The 22,544-nt window shown below is 45.7% G+C and overlaps 1 protein-coding gene across 1 annotated transcript in view; it reads left to right on the top strand.

The window, feature by feature from the left end:
• Window positions 1-16,677, top strand: part of CRYL1 (crystallin lambda 1) — a 111,983-nt gene extending 95,306 nt beyond the window's left edge. Inside the window, exons 6-8 of the mRNA XM_023621361.2 lie at window positions 9,188-9,293; window positions 15,538-15,644; window positions 15,992-16,677. Of these exons, the coding sequence (XP_023477129.2) occupies window positions 9,188-9,293; window positions 15,538-15,644; window positions 15,992-16,105 (327 nt within the window). The 3' untranslated portion in view covers window positions 16,106-16,677. The remainder of the gene's footprint in view (window positions 1-9,187; window positions 9,294-15,537; window positions 15,645-15,991) is intronic.
• Window positions 16,678-22,544: the final 5,867 nt, after the last annotated feature.

The raw sequence follows: 22,544 nt of genomic DNA, 5'->3' as shown, positions 1-22,544 counted from the left end.
TCGCCTTTTCACCCCATGAAGTTTACCAAAGGCTGTCATGGATCCATTGTGACCACCATTTTCCTTAGCTCCATCCTATTCCTCGGTGCGGCGACTGAGCTAGCACACCTCGGGGCTGCAGGGCCTTCGGAACGGATGTGTCACCTCCTTCACCAGGGCCATCCTCCAGAGTAATTGAGGCCTGTTTTCTTGTTGGCTTTAAATTCAGAGAGCTTCTTATCAATGGCCTTCTGTTCAGAGGTGCCAGGAGAGGGTGATGCTTTTCATCTACAGGGCAGTGCTGAAAGGACACTAAGGGTCTTGGCATTTGAAGAAGTCCCAGAACTATATCAGAACCCATAGCCATGACTCAGCAAGTGTTTAAGGTCTAGACTGACCACTGGGGGAGGATCGAATTAAGTAGAGGCCATTTATAGGCGACATATAGTCGGCTGTCTGGTTGGGAAGACTCAGTCTGGTTGTGACTTGAGATACGTTATGATGCGCGTGGCCCACTGTGGGGATGTGGGTCAGAGCAGTGTATGGCTCTTCCAGAAAGGCTGGTGGCTTTGTGCAGAAACAGTGTCTGAGCGTGTTTACGTAGCTCTCCCTGCTTCACGCCGGAGCCGAGAGGCGCGTGCCTCCTGTGCTTGGAGCTTCGCCCCTCGTGGCTCTGCTGAGGCTGCCTTTCCCTCGATGGGCAGCTTGGGCCCGGCTGCAGCGCACACTGTAGAAGCCTCATTCGTTGTGCTGGTTTCTCTCCAGAACAGTCCAGTGAAGACGGAAGCCACTGCAGAAACTGGAGTTCTCTTCTCTCTGAAAACTTTATTTGCTGGCTGGGAATTATTGTTAATTAGAACTCCTTCTAGTAGCGATTGTCTCTAAGAAGTAGACCCTTTTTATAATAGTACTTATTATTTTATGGGAGTTTACTTTCTGTGGAGCGACACTGTTGAACAACAAAACCCTACTGAAAGGAGAAATGCTGCTGATTTCTATTTCAGAGACACCTCCAGCCCCATTAACAGACAAGCGTAATGAAAACATCAACCATATACTCAACTGGAAGAAACCTGTTTGGCATGCCTGGGATCACTTCGATGGTGTTTAAAGTAAAAGCTTCTATCGCTGGTATTCTAATGACTCCCAAAAAAACTAAACAAAAATGCTATTATCCAACACCTGACTATAATCGTCACCAACAGGTAATCCATCAGTGAGTGTAAGTGATAGATTTCAGTCTGCTCGTGTGAGTTGAAGAGCTAACAGGGAGGGGCAGTGGGCCCCTGAAACAGAGGATAGAAGGAGGGAAGGGTGCCCCTGGGAAGAGGCAGAGAGGGAGGCTGCAGGTGCCAGCTCATACTGTGCAGCCTGTTGCCTGGCCTTCTCTGCCTTCCATGAGGTGCAGGCAGAAGCTGGGCGTGAGCCGGCGTGTGACCCGGGGCCACAGAGGCATGAAGCTCCGCTGGTGGGGCGGGCAGAGATGGGGCTGTGCTGTGCTTCTGTTTTGGAGTAGAGATTTATACGCTTTGGTTCAAACCTCTTTGTAAGAAACTATTCCCAGAGGACCTCCTCACCCCCCAACCCCGGCCCCAGTTAAGGTATCACCGCCCTTGCTGAATAATAGTACACATATTCACATTTGCACAGAAGGGTAGGTTCTTTTTGCTTTGTTTGTTTTTAAGGTCAAGCCCTTTCCTTTTCTCCAGACTCTATGATACTGTTGCTTTTCTCCCCGAAAGCATTGTCTTAAACACAGCATCCTAAGAAAAAAACATACCAGTGTGTTACCACTCGGGCCTAAAGAGCTCTGGACCATCCCTCATATTAGGACACAGTCTTTCCTTTGCCTTTTTTGTTTGTTAAAAGCTTTATTCTAAGGGATATCCAGGGCCAGCCTGGTGGCGCAGCAGTTAAGTTTGCATGCCCTGCTTCAGCGGCCCGGGCTTCACAGGTTCGGATCCCGGGTGCAGACCTGTGCACCACTTATCAAGCCATGCTGTGGTGGCATCCTGCATACAAAACAGAGCAAGACTGGCACAGACGTTAGCTCAGTGACAATCTTCCTTACTCCACAAAGAAAAAAATATCCAAAGGGAAAAATACTAGTTATGTTTCCCCTACCCTAAGTCAAACTGCCTTTATTTTTCTGTGTTCCTGTCTGATCTCCAGTAACAATACTTTCCTCAAATGTTTACTCATTTTTAATGGCTTCATGATATTTGATTTAGTTGATCTTTTTTAAAAAATCAAATCTTTCCATATTGTGGATTGTTTTAAGGTAGTTTCAAGTTTTCTGCCATTATAATGCCTCTTTGAGCCTCTTTGCACATTAGTCTCTTCTTCTGGAGTCTTTTCATGGACGAGTTCCTGGCAGTGGGATTGCTGTGTCAGAGAGGGGGGACATTTTTACGACTTGATAGTTGTAGCCAGAATACCTTCAAGAATGCCTTCACAGGAGTCGACCATATCTCTTGCCATCAGTGGTGTGCGTGGGCTTTTTTCCCAGCTGCCTCAGTGGTGCCGTCCACCTCACACTTCTCATTTCCTTCCCCCTGAGCGTCCTCTCAGGAGACTCTGGCAGTAGGTGTTTTATGGGTATGATTCAGTGTCCTGTTGCATCAGTTAAATGTGTTCAATCAGCTCTTCTACAAGTTAGCAAGATTTGCTCAAGTCATTCTGCAGGAATGTTTGTACCCCGCTTCCAAGAAAGCTTGTCAGTGTTGGCGAGAGGCCGAGCAGCTCACAGACCTGACCACAAGTCTTTGAGTGATGCTGGGCAGCTTTAGCAGTCTTTTCTTTTTTACTTATTGAAGTCTTGTGTTTGCCTCACCTTTTCCCTGGAAGGAAGCATGGGTGGGGGTAGTCGGATCAGGTCTTTCTCACTCTTGCTTTGGAGCCAGTTTCATAGTGCATGTAGGAGAAGTGATGCTTGGTGAGGAGCATAGAAAACAAGAACATATAAGTATATATAAATATATAAATGGAGGAAGCTCACTCATGGTGCAAGTTAGTTCTTGTGAGAAAGACCATGAATCATCACCATAGCTCCTACTTCAAACTTCAGTGTCTGTAACTCTGTTCCTCTCTGTACCATGCATAAGGGCCCCAAGGTTGGATGTTTCTAAAAGAGAGGCCAGTACCCTCACTTGTACTTGAGTTATTTATACACCAGTGATTATTCTCATCGAGTCCATCCTTGACACATCTTTGGAGATGAGGAACTCGCTGAAATTTAAGTTTATTCCATCCTTGCCCTAACCAGAGCCCGAGGTGCACTCTCTTTCGGTAACCCCTTCTCCTTGGCCTGACTGGAGTGATACCAAACACGTCCAGGGTCTCCTTCATGCCCTTGGATGTTGCATTTCATTCTCTGACTTTTACCTAAGATGAAACTTTTTCTGGCCCCCTTTTCTCAGTTAAGATGATAGATTGATGCCCAAGCCCCTCTGGTTGGGGGTGCAGAAGGATTTGATGTGACCGAGTCCAGATTCCTGGGGAGCAAGTCTGCGTTCCTGGTGGTGATGGCAGTGACAAAATTAAAGCAGGATTTGTGCAAGGAAAACTTGAAAATTCAGGACCAAGTGTGGTGAAAAGTAGAGCAAAACAACAAAGAAGAAGATCAAAATCTGGAGATTAGTAAAAAAGGAACTAGACAAGGAGAGATGCGTAAAGAAAAATGAGAAAAGTAAATGAAAATGAAAGCATGCAAAAAATACATGAATTGAATAAGAAAGCTTAATATGAGAATGGGATGATTAGAGAGAAGAAAAAATAATTCTATATAGCAGGTAATCAGTAGAGGACATAGTCACAGAGTTTCATTCAACAAATACTGCATCCCCAAACTATGTGAGACACCCCTCCCCAGTGCCGCCACTGCCTCTCCCTGTCTCTGTCTCTCCAAAGGACCAGATCAAGTACCACTGCATCCACTGATTTTTTGCCTATTGTCAATCATTCCATGTATCCTCTTTCCTTCCCTTCCTCCTGCGCAAGGTGCCGGATCCAGGATACCTGAGGGTCAAGACCACACTTTGGACTTCTGCTCTATCCCCTGTGAGAGCTGCCTTGGCTAGGCTAGAGCACCCAGTCATTCAGGCAAACACAGGCTAGATGTTGCTGTAAAGGTATTTCATAGGTGTGATTAGTACCAATAATCAGTTGACGTTAAGTAAAGGAAGTTATTCTTAATAATTGATTCAAAGGCTGTAAGAGCAGAACTGAGGTTTCAAACTGCCATCAGCTCCTGCCCTGGATTTCAGTCTTGCCAGAGCCCACAATCACTAGGCCAATTCCATCATATACGTCTCTTTACGTATATATAACCTACTGGTTCTGTCTCTCCCTAGGAGCCTGACTGATATATCCTCAAAGCTTTAATTATGCTTAAAAGTTTGTATCACCATCATTGAATACTTTATTACTGTCTTGCATTTGCTCCTTACTCATGGATGGCACTCTTATGCAACCCCCTCCCCAGACTGGGCGTTTACTCCTGGCATGGCAGGTGCAGGGCGTATGCCCAGGCCATGAGTGTGTGTTGGTTGATTGTGGTAAGTCTTAGATTTTAACTAAAGGAAGTAGAGGCAAGAAGTTTTCGGTAAAGGCGATTCCTTCCCACTCTGGCGGGGCTCTCCTCACCCAGTGATTTTTCAGGACATGATGCAAACCAGGTTTTGAACTAATAGTGGTCGTAGTGTCTGTTGCTTTTTATAGGTTTTAGGAATCTTTTAACCACTTGGGGCTTTTCTTTGTATGTGTGACTTGAGAATTTTACCACAAGATAGAGGAAGTCCTGATAGCTTTACTGACTAATGTTCATTGAACCACAGACACGCTGGAGTGGGGTAGGCTTTCAGTCTTCAAACAAGTGTGCAGAGAACTGTCTATTTCCGAGGAATCATTTATCAGATCAGTGTATTCAACTCAAGCACTTCTTTCTGCTTTGTACGCCGCCTTGGTTATTTATTCTAATTATTATTGATAATATCAACAGTTAGGCCATCGATGTCCCTCAAGCTCTGTGTGGAGTGGAGCTCAATAGCAAAATTAAGCAACTTGACCTTCACAATATCCTGCACATGAATCTTCAGTTCAGTGCTGAGTGCATGAGGGACAAACTCAAGTGTTTGCCTCAGTGACGTGAAATCAGTGAGCCTCAGCTCAATTGCTTAGGGCCATTTCTATTCTCCAGACTTAACTTCTGGGTAACAACTCAAGCTTAGAGAAATCTACTTCAGAAAATCTAAATGGTGCAGAAAGAAGGAGTTAGGCAGAGAGGATATTAAAACTTTTTCCCTGGGGCCGGCCCTGTGGCCAAGTGGTAAGTTCGCGCGCTCTGCCTCAGCAGCCCAGGGTTTCACAGGTTCAGATCCTGGGCGCAGACATGGCGCTGCTCATCAGGCCACGCTGAGGCAGCATCCCACATGCCACAACTAGAAGGACCCATGACTAAAATATACAACTATGTACTATGGGGATTTGGGGAGAAAAAGCAAAAGAAAAAAAAAAGATTGGCAACAGTTGTTAGCTCAGGTACCAATCTTTAAAAAAAAAAACTTTTTCCCTTTCCCAACTTGTTCAATGAATGAATAGTAACTGATAAAAATAGACAGCCTTTCTAGGGGTGAAATAGGAAAGAGAAAACGGCATTGGAGAATTGGGAGAAAGTGTGCTCCTCTCCTACATGATGACGTGGTGTGGAGAATCTCCCTAAGGCTTTGGGTAGTTGGGGGTCAGTTGAAGGTCACGTGATACTTACAATCAAAGATTAACTCCTCTTGGGGGTATTTTGAAATCATTTTGAAGTCAGCTCTAAAAGTGCTGAACACAATTAGAGAAGAGAAGAGCCCAGGCAAACAGCACTGTAGGTACAGGCCGGCTTCCACGTTTGCGTCCTTCACAGCTTGAACTCTGTAATGAAAACTGCAGGCTGTTTGGAATGTTGACCTGGAGACCAAGGATAAGGGAGAGTCTGCAGGGCCTGCCTGGCTGCCTTTCACAGCATTCCGGAGCCCACAGGGTGCAGGAATGCCACAGCTAATGCCTTTCGACCGCTTGGAGAGAGGACCAGAAGCCACCCTTCCTGTCCCAAGAGCTTAGTGAGGAGAGAAAGGAAGGCAGGAATGCCCTGTGGTTTAATCGTCGGTTTGTTGATAGTTCTGGGCGTTACTGTGGACTTTCTGTATACAGTCACGTGTTGCTTAACAATGGGGATGGGTTCTGAGAAATGTGTCAGAGATTTTGTGGTTGTGCGAACGTCGTTTGTGCAGTACACAAACCTAGATGGTATAGCCTACTACATACCTATGCTATATAGTACCAATCATACGGGACCACCATTGCATATGTGGTCTGTTATTGACCAAAATATCGTTATATAGTGCATGGTTGTATTATTTTCTCCTTGTTGCTGCCTGCCTCCATTACAGCTATGCTATCAGAAGTGAAGGGAGGTGAAACTTGTCAGCATTTGAGTAAATTGAATAAATTGACTTGCTCTTGGTCCAAATGAACTCTTGGTAGGATGATTTAGAACTAATAGGAGACCCAGGGAGATACCATGATGGCCTACCAGATTAGCAAAACTTTGCAAGCGTGACACCATCAAGTGCTGGAGAGGATGTGGAGCGAGGGGAGCTCATACACTGCTGGAGGCAGTGAACCTGAGTACCTCCACTTTGGAAAGCAGCTTAGCATTATCTAATGAAGTTGAAGATGTAGGTGCTCCAGCACAACATTTCCACCCTTGGACACGTGCCCCAGGAGCCATGAACAAGAATGTTCTGGCAGTCCAGTTTATAGTAGCTGCAAACTAGAAACCCAAATGTTCATGAACAGTAAGATGGATAAATGAACTGTGATTTTTATACCTCAACGAGGATGGACAAACTACAGCTACACGCAACATAGGTAAAAGCATACGGTCACAAAAGAATGCACAGTGTGGGGCCAGCTCACTGGTGCAGTTGTTAAGTGCGCATGTTCTGCTTTGGCGTCCCAGGGTTTGCCGGTTCGGATCCCGGGTTCGGAGATGGCACTGCTTGGCAAGCCATGCTGTGGTGGGCCTCCCACATATAAAGAAGAGGAAGATGGGCACGGATGTTAGCTCAGGGCCAATCTTCCTCAGCAAAAAGAGGAGGATTTGTGGTACATGTTAGCTCAGGGCTAATCTTCCTTAAAAAAAAAAAAGAATGCACAGTGTGATTCCATTTCGAAGAATAAAAACAGGCAAAAAGCAAACTCCATTGTTTAGGAATGTAAATCCTAAATGTAAATAAGTGGATGGCAAATCCAAAAGTAAAGAAATGGTGATTATAAAAGTCAGGATGTTTTGCCTCTGGGAAGGAGGGGAGTATACAGTGGGGAAGATGGGCACGTTGGCGGTTTAGGGGAGGGCGTTGCCTTGTAATTATTCTCTAAACCGTGTGGGTATGCTTAGTACACATCATTGTTTATCTCTCACACACACAAACAAAACTAGATGGAAAATGGTTCTTTTAAACAAAGTTTCTCAGTCGTGCTAAATCGTACTAGCCCTTTGGAGGTGACTGTTTTCTTGGTTCTTTGGCTCCATCCCCTTCCTGGTCTCTCACCCCCAGGTCACCATGGGGTGGTCCAAACACCCACATGGACCTCAGAAGACTGGTGTTTCTCCCTCAGCAGCTAGGTTGCAGGTGGCGGTTGGGTTAGAAATCCTTCTTCTCCCTCAGCCTTGATGACTGAAGTCTGAAGTAGAGAAGTCACAGTGGCCCTGGAGGAGGAGGTACAGCAGGGGGCGCTCTAGTCTCCAGTTCCTCAGCATGGAGGGCCTGGTGCAGACCTCCCAGGGCAACCTGGAGGGCAGAGGGGCTCCTCCCTGTTGGCCACGGGGCCACAGTGAAGCCCTCTGATGAGAGATTTCCTACCTCACACAGCTATCTTCTCAACTAGGACCACAGACAGCCCTTTCAAGGAGAGGGAGAGGATCTGCCCTGTAACCCAGAGTGAAAGAGGCCGTGTAGGGGGGCCACCTGTTGGGGCCTGTTCATGGGAGCTGGGTGGATGCACAGCGTGTGGAGGTGCCCTTGCGGGTAGGGACAGATCTGAGATTTCCACAGCAGAGCACTTCGTCTTCTGCCACAGGACTCCGGTCACCTGGGGCCTACTGCTGAGGGCTGGCAGGGGCCACCAAGGCCACCAGTGGAAGAGGTGTCAGCCATGGCAGCCATACTTAGTGGCTTCTCATGGAAGGCGGTGGCCTGGCTGCCGGGCAGGAGCCAGCTCTCTCCCCACAGCACTCTATTTGTGAAAGAAGCCACTCAGGAAATGAGAACTGGAGAGTTCACAGTAAATCTACCAGTCCGACCAGTGACGACTTAGGGGAAGAGATGGTGTGGGTTTCCCCTGTGTCTGCCTTCCTGACGGTTGAAAAGCCCAAGGTGAAAATATCCTCAGGTGGAGAGTGAACTGGCAGTGAAGTGCCAGATTATGCAAATATTTACTGGTGCGTCCCTGCTCATCTCAAAAGCTAGAGGCTGTATAAGAAACAGGTTCAGTGACGCGCATGGCCAATTTGACATGTAACCTAAATGCACAACAGCTTGCCTCTTGCTTTGCAGTTCACGGAAGATTCTAGGGCCCCACCTTTGCAAACAAACACACAGTTCTAAGCTGCATTTCATCAAAGAATATCATTTTTTACAAACTCATTAAAAGCTGAACAAGGCTGGGCTTGCAGGCAGGCAAAGCCTGGAGAGCAACTTTCCAGTTCTTTTGATGGCTCCAGTCTTATTGCCCCAGATCTTAGGCAAATATGTAGAAAATCCTTCCTGCCCTTTTCCTCCATTCCCCATTCTTACTTCTTCTCCCTCCCTTTATCCTCTCCCTTTCTCCAAAGCTGTGAGTGATACATAGGTTGTAGGGTAGAGAAGGGAAGCCAGTGGAGGTGGGCACAGCAGGTAGAGGGAATTCACTTCAAGCCCATGTTGATTACAGCCCAGGTGGAAAAAGTGAATAGGTGTTTGGCCGTTTCATAAAATGTTCTTTTTTCAGGATCCATTTATATTATTATAGTTTTGTCATGCAAAATTAGATGACAGTACTATTATAGTGCTTTAGAGAGTGTTTTGGGATCCTGCTCTAAGGAAGTTAGGATGAAAGAGATGGTAATGAAATTGTCTTTCCAGAGAATTCATCTATGTGCTGCCCCATTTTCTCCATTTAGGAAGGAATAGTGTCTCCAAGCGACCTTGACCTTGTCATGTCAGATGGCCTGGGCATGCGGTATGCGTTCATCGGACCCCTGGAAACGATGCATCTCAACGCCGAAGGTACGCTTTGGTTCCATCGGGGCTAAGATGGGAATTCTGTGCTGTTTAGTGTTTTCACGGGTTTTATAAACGGTCAGTTTTTGCCTTTTCTTACAACTGAGTAGAAACAGTATCATATGTAGGAGACAGTGGCCAGCCCTGTAATTCACAGAGAGGGGCTGGGATGGGTCACTGTGTCCTGAGATGTAAATCCATGAACATGAGGGCTCCGTGTGGCAAAGAGCACTCAGGTCAGAAGGAAAAGAAAGAGATGGGTGATGTTACGGAGACTTTGCCACATATCATCCAGCCCGATAGGAGATAAAGTTGCATTTTCCTGAGAAAGGTGGTAAAATTATGTAGAGGCAAGAAAAGAAAGATAGGGAAGTAACCATATGAACCTCTGCTGGACGTATCTTCTGCCTAAACTTGAGCAACTTCTGAGTGTGATTTACTGAGCTGTGGGTTTTCTTCCAGAAGGCTAGGGAGCCATGAGGGAGGTACTTCCACAGGAGGAGGGCCTGGTGGTTAGTGCGGACCAGGAAGCCAGCTTCAGAGGGCCTGGGGGAGGTGGGTATGAGCCCAGGATCTGGTACTTCTTAAAGGACGATAACTTGAGAAGCTCGAGAAGCTTTCAAGAATGAAACTGTCAGCCAGATTTTAAGTGATTCAAAAAGAAGATGTCATTTGAAAAACAAGCAATAAAACCTACATCAAATCAAAACAAAGTAAATTTTAAAAACTATTTATAAAAAGCTGGGAAAATGTCACCTAAATGTGATTACTACTGGCTGGCTATCTGTTGTTGTTGAAATTACAAGTAACTTTTATTATCTTTTGTTTTTCTGTATTGTCATAAATTTCTACAATTATTTTATATTATTTTAATAGTTATATTATTAACTTGTAAAATGTATTGTAGAAAGAGAAAACAAATATTGTATTCAACTCCACAGTCTACATTTAACAAAAATATTGAGCACCTGGAGCTTGTCCAGAAGAAGGTGACCAGAGTAGTGTGTGTATGTGTGTGTGTCTATCCTTGTCTTTTGTGAGGGTAGAACCAGAATGAAAGACTGGAAATGGGAGGCAGACAGATTTGGGCTCAGTACATGGCCGGAGGAACTTTCTAGTAAGTGGAACTGATGTCCAGGGAGAGGGCCATACTGTGGGTGGGTGAGGTGAGCACTGGAGGCTGGTTGCCCACCTGTCGGGATGTTTAGAGGTTCAGGGGAGACTCCTGCCGTGAGATTGGAAGTCGGAGTCTGTTTGGCTTAAATTTTATAATTCCACAATGTTTTGGTAATAGTTCAGTAGATTTTCACCACAGTAATTAATGAAATATAATTTCCAACAAATTCATGGCAGTTTTACTTGACATATTCTTGCACACAGCAGGTGCACACATGGTGTCTTGATTGGATTGGTCGTGTGTGTCATGCAAATATAATTCAACAACCAACTTGAGTCTCCCTTAAAACCAGGCATTGCTGAGTGGCTGAAGGAAGAGGGGAATTTCTCCTAGCACAACATATTACTTTTGTGGAAGGATAACAATTGAACGCAGGAGGATAATGTAAAGAAACAGGCCCTCATAACAGTGAAACATGAGTTTTGAAGTATCATAACATAAAGTCTTGGATAATTTCAAATGTTTTTTCAACCAGAACTTTACGGGGCCAGCCCAGTGGCCTAGTGCTTAAGTTCATGTGCTCTGCTTTGGTGGCCTGGGGTTCAAGGGTTCGGATGCTGGGCACGGACCTACGCACTGCTCATCAAGCCATGCTGTGGTGGTGTCCCACGTAGAAATAGAGGAAGATTGACTCAGCTATTAGCTCAGGGCCCATCTTCTTCACCAAAAAGAAAAAAAAAAGGTCATGTACATATTTAAGCATTTGAAATGTATGTAGACACTATTTGATAACCACTGTGTTTTTCCTTTTCTTTCTTTTTTTTTTTCCTTGAGAAAGATAAGATAATTCAGGTATCCTGAGAAATCGATAGGGAGAGAACTGAGAACAGCTTTGACTCTCAAACAAATAGAAACAGAAGCCAATGAAACCAGAAACTCAAGAACCAAACAGTGTGGCAGACAGGGAAGGAGGCCCATAGCAATTTTTCAAACAAAGCAGATATGATAAGAAAACCTAATTTGCTTCATATGATAATGGTGGACGGATGTAGTTTTCAACTTCAGAGCATTCCAAAGCCCAGAGTTAGACAGTTACGAGATCTGGCTTGGAACCAATGGAAATGTTCATTATTCCTCACAGTGTCACCCAGAATATATCAAGATTGGAGTTGGGAGAATTCTTTTTTTCTGATGTTGTTTTCATAAAGCCAACATCTCAGGTGTAGGCTAGTTATTCCTCTTAAAAGCTACAGTTTATCTAGAAGTGGTAAAAGTATTTTAGGATTTATTTTTAATCTAATAAAATAGCACCTGGAAAACAGGAGGCCAGCATGCTTACTTTCCCTTTTAGCTCCTTTTTAAAAGCAACACTGGTGAAGGGCAAGCTCTCAGAACAATGGATCTGGTCAGTGGGGCCAGTCAGCCTGAGTCCCTACCTGATTACAAGCTGGATAACCTTGTGCGAGGTAGTTCAGTGCATCTCGGTTTCTGTGCCTGTGAAATGGGTATGGCACCAGAACTACCTCACAAGAGTCGGGTGAGAATTTAAACCAGACAGAAACACTTAGCAGGATGGCTAACACATATTCATCTTAATAAATGTCGCATTCACACAGAGTTTGTCTTGTTTGTTTGATTCATTACTCTTCCAGTTTTGTCTTGTTTTTATTCTCCCCAAAAGATTTGCAAGTGCATGAGAGAGAAGTACAGAATAAATACAGATTAGGACGTTTTTGCTGTGGAATAGTGAAACCTCGAGAGTTTGTGTGGTTTGCTTCTTTGCTGAGCTTTTGGACTAGTGGGTCAGCACAGAGAACTGCTCCGTCTGACTCCTGGCAGCTCTTTGGGCACCTCCTGAGTTTAGCTCTCCCTGGGAAGTTCTGTGTCTGAGAATCCGGCAGCCCCTGGAATGACCTCCAGGTAAAGTGAGTGCGTGCCACATTGCCTCACCAGCTTCCTCCTGTGTGTGGGTGCGTGTCTTTTTTAATCGAGATGCCTACTTGCTGGGGTGGTTCATTTATGTGGAGTGTTACTGGCAGAAACAGGTGAGCTGATATGGCTGGGACTTTGTGAGTTAAGGGGCCCCGGGTTGGTTTCTGTCTCCACCTGCCTTCTGACCTCAGGCGAGGTCTCACTCAGGTGGGAATTAGATAATGTCACTCTATGCTTTGGGTTCTTTTTGATCTTCCTTAATAGGTTCTGTGAAACCCTGGCTCTTAAAGCAGGTGAATTCATGTGGGTGTGGGGTTCATAGCTGTGTGCAAACTAGACTCGTCTGGTGTGGGTGCAATTAGAGCTCTCCAGGAAAGAACTCCCAGAGCACGGTAGGCAGCCGCCTCCAGGGCTGACAGTGGGCCCCATGCCGGCCGGTGCCTACTCTGTAAATACAGACAGACGGGAAGGCTCCCTGCCTGCCCACCCACCTCGGGTTATGCTGAAGGTTCCAGAAAGCATGCTGTCTCACCTTCAGGCTCACAACTAAAGAATTCCAAGTTAGAAAGCAGCAAGATAGGCTAAATCTAATCTCATGAGAATCAGTTCTTTTTCTCATTCCGTAAAAGCATCTCTTAAGAAATTAGGTTCAACGTCTTCTAAAAAGCTAAGCTCTGCAAGAATTGGTGAACAGAACAGAGGACCTGGAAGTGCAGAAGGAAAAATGTGAGGGAAGACTAAATTTCAGAGTAATACAGGGGAGGACAGACTAGTGGGATAGAAGAAGTGGTGTTTTCCCTTCCGTTTCCAATGAAATTGTTATTCTAGAATAATTCCCACTCAGTTCTCCTTTCTTGCTGTAGAAGCCAAATTATTGTTGGAAATACGGTAAAATTCTCCTTTTATACTTTTCTAATGGAAGGGGAGGTGTTGCAAATAACAGTAACAGTAATAAGTTTACTGGGACATTGTAAATGATATGGCACAATGCAGGTCTTGGCTGTCGGTCACCATGAGCTGCTGTGTGTGAGCAGGTGGGAGAGCGCCCTTCAGGGCGCCCGGCTCCCTGCAGCTGCTGCCAGAGGGTCTGCACACCCCTGCAGCGCCCGCCGCGGCTGCGCCGTTAGCAAAAGGGCTCTTATCCCAAGAGCCTAAGTGTGTGTTATAGAAAGTGTTTTTATATTAGCAAGAGTGAAGTTTTAATTGGTTTCCTAAACAAGTTGGGGGGAAATTAGGAATGTACTCTAAAGAGTTTCACCATATTTTGTTCTATTCTGAAGAAATAAATGCCTTCAAATTTTATAAAAGATAGTAGGGGGAAAAAGTTCTAGAAAGCCCATGGGAGATTCAGATGACTTCACAGGGACAGTAGAAGATGAACACTCGCTCAGAAAATGTGGAGTAATCCATAGGTGAAAGGGGGCACGGGAGTTGAACCCTGTGGCTGGTGTTGCTGGCATGGAGGAGAGGCGGACTGGGCTCCTGAGAGCGGCGCGGGGCTTTGTTTCCCCACAAGGTTGGGATGAAGACGCAGCTACAGCGACTCTTCCTCTTTCTTCTCATGTGTACCTTTCCAACTTCGTTGATTCTTGTGTCTCTGCTCCCAAAAAGGAATAAACTGTATTTGTGTCTAGACTTTATCACCTTTAGTTTGAATAAATAAACAAATAGTGAAGTAAATATTTAATTCCCACAAGGAAATAAATGTGTATGTTTTCTATGTTCCAGAAATGCTAAGCCATCTAAGGGAAGCCAATGCTGGCATATTTAGGGAGCCTTCCAGAATTCAGAATTGTCAAGTTATCTTAAATGAAATGAAACATCTTATTTTAAAAAGAGACTTAATTGTAGGTTCTGTCAGAAAGGTTTGTATGTTTGAATTTTTTACCCTTCAAAACAATTTCTAAGAGCAAATTGCATATAATTGTAGCACACCGAAAGAGAAGGAGAACTGTCTGAGGCAAATGAAGTTGAAACCCAGTGAATTCAGGCTTCTCCAGCAGTTTAGTCCCCCAACACTAAACCCAGAGAAGTGTTTTGTCTTTGTTTCCAAAGACTGTGCAGTGGTGCTCATTACTATATGGATGAGTCAGTCGCGCCCAGTTTCTGTGCGGCAGGTGACAGCCGAGCTCCTGTGTCTGCGAATTGTGCAGCCTCACTTGTCCCTTGTTGGCTCTTTAGCCTGACTGACCAACTGCTGAGTCTTTCTGGTGTGGAAAGCTGTTGGAAATGGGCCACGGGCGCAACAGCGGGCAGCTCAGCCCCGTGTCCCGTGTCCCCCGGGCCCAGGCCTGGCGCTGACCCGACTTGTGTCCGAGCGCACGCCCTCGCCGGCCCGGCCTCGCTGCCCCGTGGGCCGGGGAGCCCTGCGGCCGCAGAGCAGGCCGGGTCGGGGCGGGCCTGCCGCCCTGTGCCGAGGCGGGCAGCTGACTCTTTGCCTCTCGGCACGTCTGATTCTGCACACCGTCTTAGCCACAGCCTTAGGTCACCATGCTTCACCCTCCCCTCGCCCTTCAGGATAAGCCTCTTCTTCCTGTGCGCCTCCATCAAATTCCTAGGGCCCTATCCTAGAACCCAAGAAATGGATTGGATCCCCGAGGGCTGCAGAAGCCGTTGGAAAGCAGTGCAGCCCAGGCTGCAGGACTGGCCTCTGTCCCCGTGTGAGCTCCCAGCCTGCCTCCCGGATAAACACGGTCCCTTTAAAGAGCCTAAAGTGGTAACTAGAATTCATGGAATAAGAGTAAATGGGAAACAGATTTAATTGAACTTTGACAACTTTGGTTCTTAGAAAATGCATTCAAGCCATTTACACAAGTAACCTTATAGAGACATTGTTGAAGGAGACATTTTTGGTGAAAGTAGAACTTAACGTGACGTTTAACACGTCAATGCGGGAACGTAGGCCGACTGGAGTGTCCCGTCACATGCGCTAACAGAGGTGGGACAGTAGGCCTGAGGGTTCTGTCGCTTTTCAGGATTTTAGGATCTGAGAGAGAGCTTGACTAGGGACTAATGGTGAGGACCTTCACTCCCCAGGGCCAGCTGAGCAAGGTGCACTTCCCACCTCCACCTTTCCTTCATCTGCAGGAAGAAAAGGATGTAGTTCATCGACCCCAGGACAACACCCTGCACAGGTTTCTTAGTTTGGAGTTATGTAGTATTCTTGCTGATAAGTGGGTTCTTGTTTTCATATGATTTCAGGTATGTTAAGCTACTGTGACAGATACAGAGAAGGCATGAAACGTGTCCTCAAGAGTTTTGGACCTGTTCCAGAGTTTTCCGGGCCCACTGTTGAAAAAATCAACCAGGTATGTCGGCCCTTTGCAGAGAACTGTGCTGGCCAAGTGGAAGCCCTGGGCTGCAGGTGGAGCGTTGTTTGTAGCTGAGTCTTTGATTTTGATGGCTCCTCACTCCTAACTTTGTCCACAGTTCTGTCATGGCCGTGGCAGACCTTAAGAGCAATGTGGCCAGTGAACTCCTAGCCCATTTTGACTTGTCTCTGAGGAAGTGTAGCTTATGTTAATTGGGGGTTTATTGTCCTTCTTTTGTCTTTGAAAGCAAATTCACAATCAGCGTAAATAGGAACAATTACACTCCTGATAAATGAGTGCCTCTTCATGCTTCTTTTTTCTTTTCCTTTTTTTCCTATTTCCAGGCCATGTGTGTGAAAATTCCAGATGATCCGGATCGCTTAGCTGCCCGAAGGAAGTGGAGGGATGAATGCCTTATGAGTCTTGCCAGATTGAAAAGGCAGATGCAGTCCCAGTAATTTCTTGTAATGCTCCTGTCACTCCTCTCATTGGGAGTCCTATTTGGTGGAATTATAAGCAGTTAATCAAATCGCTCTTTGACAATGGGAAGCCACAGTGGTGCTTGGCATGCAGATCCTGAGCCTGCGCTCCTGGCTAGGCAGGCGTCCAGTGGTGGCGGCCGAGTGCCTTACAGTTCCTTCTGATCTGCCTCCACCTGGGTGTCCAGCAGCACTTGCTGCCTGCCCCCGGACAAGCAAGAGAGCAAATCGTCTGAAGAGTTTCACTTTTTATTTTTAATGTGATTACACATGGCTATATTTATAGCCAATGATTGTAGTTTCGGGTTATTTTAATCTGTAGCAAAATATTTGTATAATTGTTTTCCAATCCCTTTCTGAAGACTCTATGGCGCTGCATTTATGAGGCAGCTGCTTTCATTTTGCTAATGCTTATTCTGAATAGAAGGTTTTGATTCCATGAAGACATGGTTTTTCCTCTGATCTTTCTGAGAAAGCCTGTTTGATCCTGATGATCGACATATTTTAAAGTGACCACAATGAACGAGAAATAAACAGATACTTTGTTCTGAGTCCTTCGTTTGTCATTCACCAGTTCGGGCCAGTGTTTCCCAAAGTAGCTTCTGCGGTGCCCTGTGGCTCTGGGGTCATGTGTGTCTGGGAAGCTCCATCGACTGCCCGCCCTTGGGCGCTCGCGTGTCCGCAGGAAGTTGAAGCCCCTAAGTCCTGCAGGAAAGATCCCTGTTCGGGTTTAACCCAACAAGCCGTTATCTTCTCTGAGCTCTTTCTCTAGCACTAGTTCCCCAAATACTCTGGGAAATAGCAATACAAGTCCCTCCACCCCAAAAGGCCAACATGTCACAGTAACTTTGATCACTGGATACACTGTGGGGTTCCCCGACAGCTCCCAGCCCAAATGACGCTCCAGCCTTCTGCTTTCAGGTAAGCAGCTTCCCAGCTTCACCCCGTAGGGAGACGCCTTTCCTCGGGGGCCAAGGCTGTGGTGTGGGAGCCAGCACCACAACACCCTTGATTAGGGACCATGTGGAAGTGGTAGTTCCAGCTGAGTGTGCACATACACTCTCCATCACATTCATTTATGCTACAGCATCAGTTACGCCGCTGAGATGCAGGCGTCACGCGTGTGGTCCCTGCCTTTCAGAAGTTTACTGCAAGACAACAAAATGTTAGAAGAAAATATGATAGCTGCTCTAAAGGCTCATATCCGCAGGCAATCATGACTAACTGCCCTGGATGTGCCCTGGAAGGCCTCACAGGAGGCAGCCTTTGGGCAGAGTCTTGAGTAGCAGGTAAGAGTCAGCCAGCCTCCCCAGCAGAGGGAGCAGAGTGGGGAAGCGGGCTGGGTGCCCCAGCAGGGGGAGGCTCTGTGGAGGGGAGGCAGAGCTGGGGCCAGATCCAGATGGCAAAGAGCTCTGGGACCGTGCCAGTGGTTAGACCTTGCCTATGGCAACGGAGAGCCTGCACGGTCTGTAGACTGTGAGTGGCCTGTTCAGATCAGGATTTCAGAAAGTTCCTTCTGACAACGGAAGGGCCTGAGCTGGAGCTGGAGACTGTGTGGTCCAGGTGGGGGCTGATAAGGCAGTGAATTCAGAAAGCATCCTGGGGTAGACCTGACAGTCACGGGGGACCGCAGAGCCTCCCGAGTTATCAGCTTGGGCGCCTGCCCAGATGCTGATGCCCTTTTACAAGATGAGGAAGTGCGGAGGAGGGCAGGGAATGCAGGTCCCAGATGTGAAACGTCACTGAGAAGATAACATGAGAAGACGTGAAGGAAGTTTTCAGCCCTGCGAAGCATCCTTCTCTTCATCTGATTAAGTTTTAGATACTCCTTAAACTCTGGTGACTCAACCCTCACTCCTATCGACTCCTAACTGCTCATTCCCTCCGACCTATTGAGAGGGCTCTTGCACTGGGCAACAGCCCAGCCCTTGCTTTTCCCTCCAGCTTCCAGCTCTTGCTCCTTTCCCTTCAATGTACTCCACCCTCTTTTCTTCTCAAAGTCACTGGACTCTTCTCAGTGCCTGCCTGAGTCTTTCTCTTGTGAGCCTATGCAGGCTGCCCACACTCCCTGGACCCAGGTTTGGGGTCACTGATCTGAGGATGACCCAGCTGGGGGAGGTGAGGTGCTGGTAAATGTCCCCTGTGACCTGTTGGTTTCACGGCATCAGTGAGCCACAGGAGCTGCAGAAAGAGTGGCCAAGTGCAGCCGTCCAGCCCAGTGCTGCAGGCCAGCAGGAGAGCAAGGCAGGAGTGTCCTGGTGTCCCCTCTGGTGGTGTGGGCGTGGAAGACAGAAGTGGGGACAGTTTGGGAGCACATTCATTTGTATGTTTAAATTGTATTTTCCTACTTTTGCTGTACAGTATTTTGTGCTGATGTCAGGTCTGTTCTACGCTATGTGCAACAGAAGTGGTTATGGGTTTTGCTCGTAGCTATCATGATGTCTAATGAGGAAGAGTCAGCAAAAGTGATAAGTTGTGAGAATGCTGAGGCCAGTGTTTTGACTCTCATCTAAGGGCTGAAAAAATTGCTTTTCAAGCTTCAGAACAGCAGAGAGCAGATTTGTGGGTCTGGACCCAGCTGCAGGGAAACAGCTGCATAGAGCTGGGAGCTGGTGTGTCTGGGGTCAAGGAGGGCCAGGTGTGTGAGCATCGCCTCACACAAAACTCAAGCAACCAAGTCTTTTACAGATAAGTTGTAAAACTTAACAATGAGCAGCTTCCACTTGTGGGGAGGCTTTCTGCTTTTCAGTGTGTCGTCCCTGGGGGCCGGCTGGCGTTAGTTTAGCACCTGTATAATTTCATGTACCAGGTTTCCCATGAACGTCCTCTTTCTGTTCCAGAATCCCATCCGAGACACCTCTCTGCATTTCATTGCCGTGTCTCCTCTGGTCTGTGGCAGTTTCTCAGTCCTGCCTGCCTTTTCATGACCCTGACGGTCATAGCAGCTCCAGCCAGCTATCCTGTAGGATGTCCTGTCTAGATTTGTCTGGTGTTTTTCACAGGGTTAGCCTGAGATTAGGGGTTAGGGGTTAGGGATTAGGTTTGGGAAAGAATACCCCAGGGGTGAAGTGCCCTTCTCATCAGATCCTATCGGGCTACACAATAGCCATGTGACATCGCCGGGGATGTTAGCCTTCATCAAATGTGTTTGCCAGGTTTCTCCACTGAGTTATCATCAGAAAATAGGAAATTAATGAGAAGGATGAGCCCAGCAGATATTGTCCTGCCTGGTTTCTGAGTCATTTTCTCAGCAGTGCAAAGCTGTCACCTCCATCCACAGTGTAATGCTGACACAGTTCCTCTCACGTGGGTCCCTGCTTCCAAATGGCTTCTTTCCCGAAGCCCCAGTTACGCATCGTGTGCACAAGGAGCCAAACACTCCCCCTGTTCCACGTGCTTTGGCTTAGCAGCTTAGTGCTCCTGCGGGACTGGAGGAAGTGCCAGCTGCCAAAGGGACAGATTTTACGTTGTTTCGTGGAAGTCGGAGGCAAAGGTCAAAGATGGAGCTAACAGTGGGGTCCCTACAATTCATGTCTGTTCTTGCTTGGTTTGGAGGTGCAGAAACTACTTTGTTGGTGCACGTGTAGTTGATGAATTATAAGGTGCTGTTTCTCATGCTAATCAAACTTGCAAGACTGAAGTAAAAACCAGAGTGCCAGTTTTATTCATTTTCAATTGATTCATCTATCAAACATTTATTGAGCAGCTACCATGTGCCAGGCACTGTTCCAGGTGTTGGGGATACACTAATAAACAAAAGAGGCACAAACTACCTGCCCATATGGAGCTTATACTGCCATTCTGGAGAGAGAGAACAAAACATAACCAATCAATAGGCAAAGTATAGAATACGCCAGAAGGTGATCAGTTGTATGGCTGAAAATAAAGCAGGGGAGAGTGATAGGGATTATAGGCAGTGTGTGTGTGTTGCATGTGTGCGCAGTTTTAGAGAAGTAATCAAGGAAGGCCTGTTGAGAAGATCACATTTGAGCAGAGACCTAAAGGAAGTGAGGATCAAACCGTGGAGAGATCTCAGGAAGAACGCTCCAGGGAGAGGAAACAGAAGTGCAAAGGCCCTGAGGTTGGAGCTGAGGCAGTGCATCCAAGGAGCAGCCGGTTGTCCATACGGCTGAGTGGCAGCAAGAAGGGAGGAAGCAGAAGGAGATGAGGCAGAGCAGGGAGGGGGCCATTGAAGGCCAATATGAAGACTGGGTTTTTCTTTGCACAAGGTGGCAGGCCAGAGAGCATTTTTTTCTAAATTGTGGTAAGAATACTTAATATCTTAACATGAGATCTGCCTTCTTAAATTTTTTTTTTTGTTTAGGAAGATTAGCTCTGAACTAACATTTGCCGCCAATCCTCCTCTTTTTTTTTTCTGAGGAAGACTGCCCTGAGCTAACATCCATGCCTATCTTCCTCTGCTTTATATGTGGGATGCCTGTACAGCATGGCTTGACAAGCAGTGCATAGGTCTGCACCCAGGATCCAAACTGGCGAACCCTGGCCCACTGAAGCGGAATGTGCAAGTTTAACTGCTGTACCACAGGGCTGGCCCATGCCTTCTTAAATTTTTAAGTGTATAATACAGTCTTGTTAACTATAGGCACAGTGTTGTATAGATCCCTAGAATTTATTCATCTTGCATAACTGAAACTTTGTACCCATTGGACAGCAACTCCCCATTTCGCCCTCTTGCAGCTGCTGGAAACCACCATTTTTTTCTGCTTCTATGGGTTTGATTATTTTAGATACCTCATATAAGTGGAATTATGACATATTTGTCTTTTTGTGACTGGCTTATTTCACTTAGCAAAATGTCCCCAAGGTTCATCCACATTGTAGCCTATTGCTATGATTTCCTTCTTTTTAAGGCTGAATAATGTTCCATTGTATGTATATACCACATTTTCTTTATCCATCATCTGTCGATGGACATTTGGGTTGTTTCCACATCTTTGCTATTGAGAATGATGCTGCATGAATATGGAAGGGCAAATATCTCTTCGAGATCCTATTTCAATTCTTTTAGGTAGATACCCAGAAGTGGGATAGCTGGGTCATACTGTAGTTCTAGTTTTAATTTTTTGAGGAACATTGGTGCTGTTTTTCATAGTGGCTTCACCATTTTACATTCCTCCCAACAGTGTACAAAAGTTGCAGTTTCTCTTGAAATGGAGAGAGAAACATGGAGAGAAACTTGCCAATACTTGTCATCTTTTGTTTTTTTTGATGATAGCCACTCTAATAGGTGTGAGGTGATATCTCATTGTGGTTTTGATTTGCATCTCCCTGATGATTAGTGATGTTGAGCACCTTTTCATGTACCTGTTGGCCATCTGTATATCTTTGGAGACATGTCTATTCAGTTCCTTTGCCCATTTTTTAATTGGATTGTTTTTTTGCTATTGAGTTGTATGAGTTCCTTATATATTTTGGATATTAATCCCTTATCAGATATGTGGTTTGCAAGTATTTTCTTCCATTCCACTGGTTGCTGTTTTGCTCTGTTGATTGTTTCCTTTGCTGTGCAGAAGCTTTTTAGTTTGATATAGTCCCACTCGTCTATTTTTGCTTTTGTTGCCTGTGCTTTTGGTGTCAAATCCATTAAGTCATTGCCAAGGCCTATGTTATGACATTTCCCATCTTATATCTTCTTCTAGGAGTTTTATAGTTTCAGGTCTTACATTTAAGTCCTGAATCCATTTTGAGTTGATTTTTGTGTTTATGATGTAAGATAAGGGTCCAGTTTCATCCTTTTGCGTGGGGATATCCAGTTTTCCCAACACCATTTGTTGAAGAGACTGTTCTTTCCCCACTGTGTGGTCTTGATACCACACCATTGGATAACCTAGAACAAATGGGTCTCGTTGAAGATCAGTTAACCACATATGTGTGGGTTTATTTCTGGGCTCTTCGTTCCATTCCATTGGTCTATGTCTGTCTTTATGCCCGTACCGTACTGTTTTAAATACTCTAGCTTTGTAATATTTTGAAATCAGGAATTGTGATCTTTTGTTCTTTTTGTGATGTTTTGTTCAGCTTTGTTCTTCTTTCTCGGCATTATTTTGGCTGTTCAGGGTGGGTTTTTTTGTGGTTCCATATTAATTTTAGGATTGTTTTTTCTATTTCTGTAAAAAATTCCATTGAGATTTTGATAGGGATTACATTGAATCTGTATATTGCTTTGGGTAGAATAGACATTTTAACAATATTAACTCTCCCAATTCATGAACACAGGAGGCTGTCTTTCTATTTATTTGTGTCTTCTTAAATTTTCTTTCATCATTGTTTTGGAGTTTTCAGTACACAAGTCTTTCGCTTCCTTGGTTAAGTTTATTCCTAAGTATGTTATTCTTTTTGATGCTATTGTAAATGAGATTGTTATCTAAATTTCCATTTTGGATAGTTCATTGTTAGT

This window comes from Equus caballus, chromosome 17 (assembly GCF_041296265.1).
Source record: "Equus caballus isolate H_3958 breed thoroughbred chromosome 17, TB-T2T, whole genome shotgun sequence".
Taxonomy (NCBI): Eukaryota; Metazoa; Chordata; class Mammalia; order Perissodactyla; family Equidae; genus Equus; species Equus caballus.
This window is presented reverse-complemented; position numbering and strand designations above follow the sequence as displayed.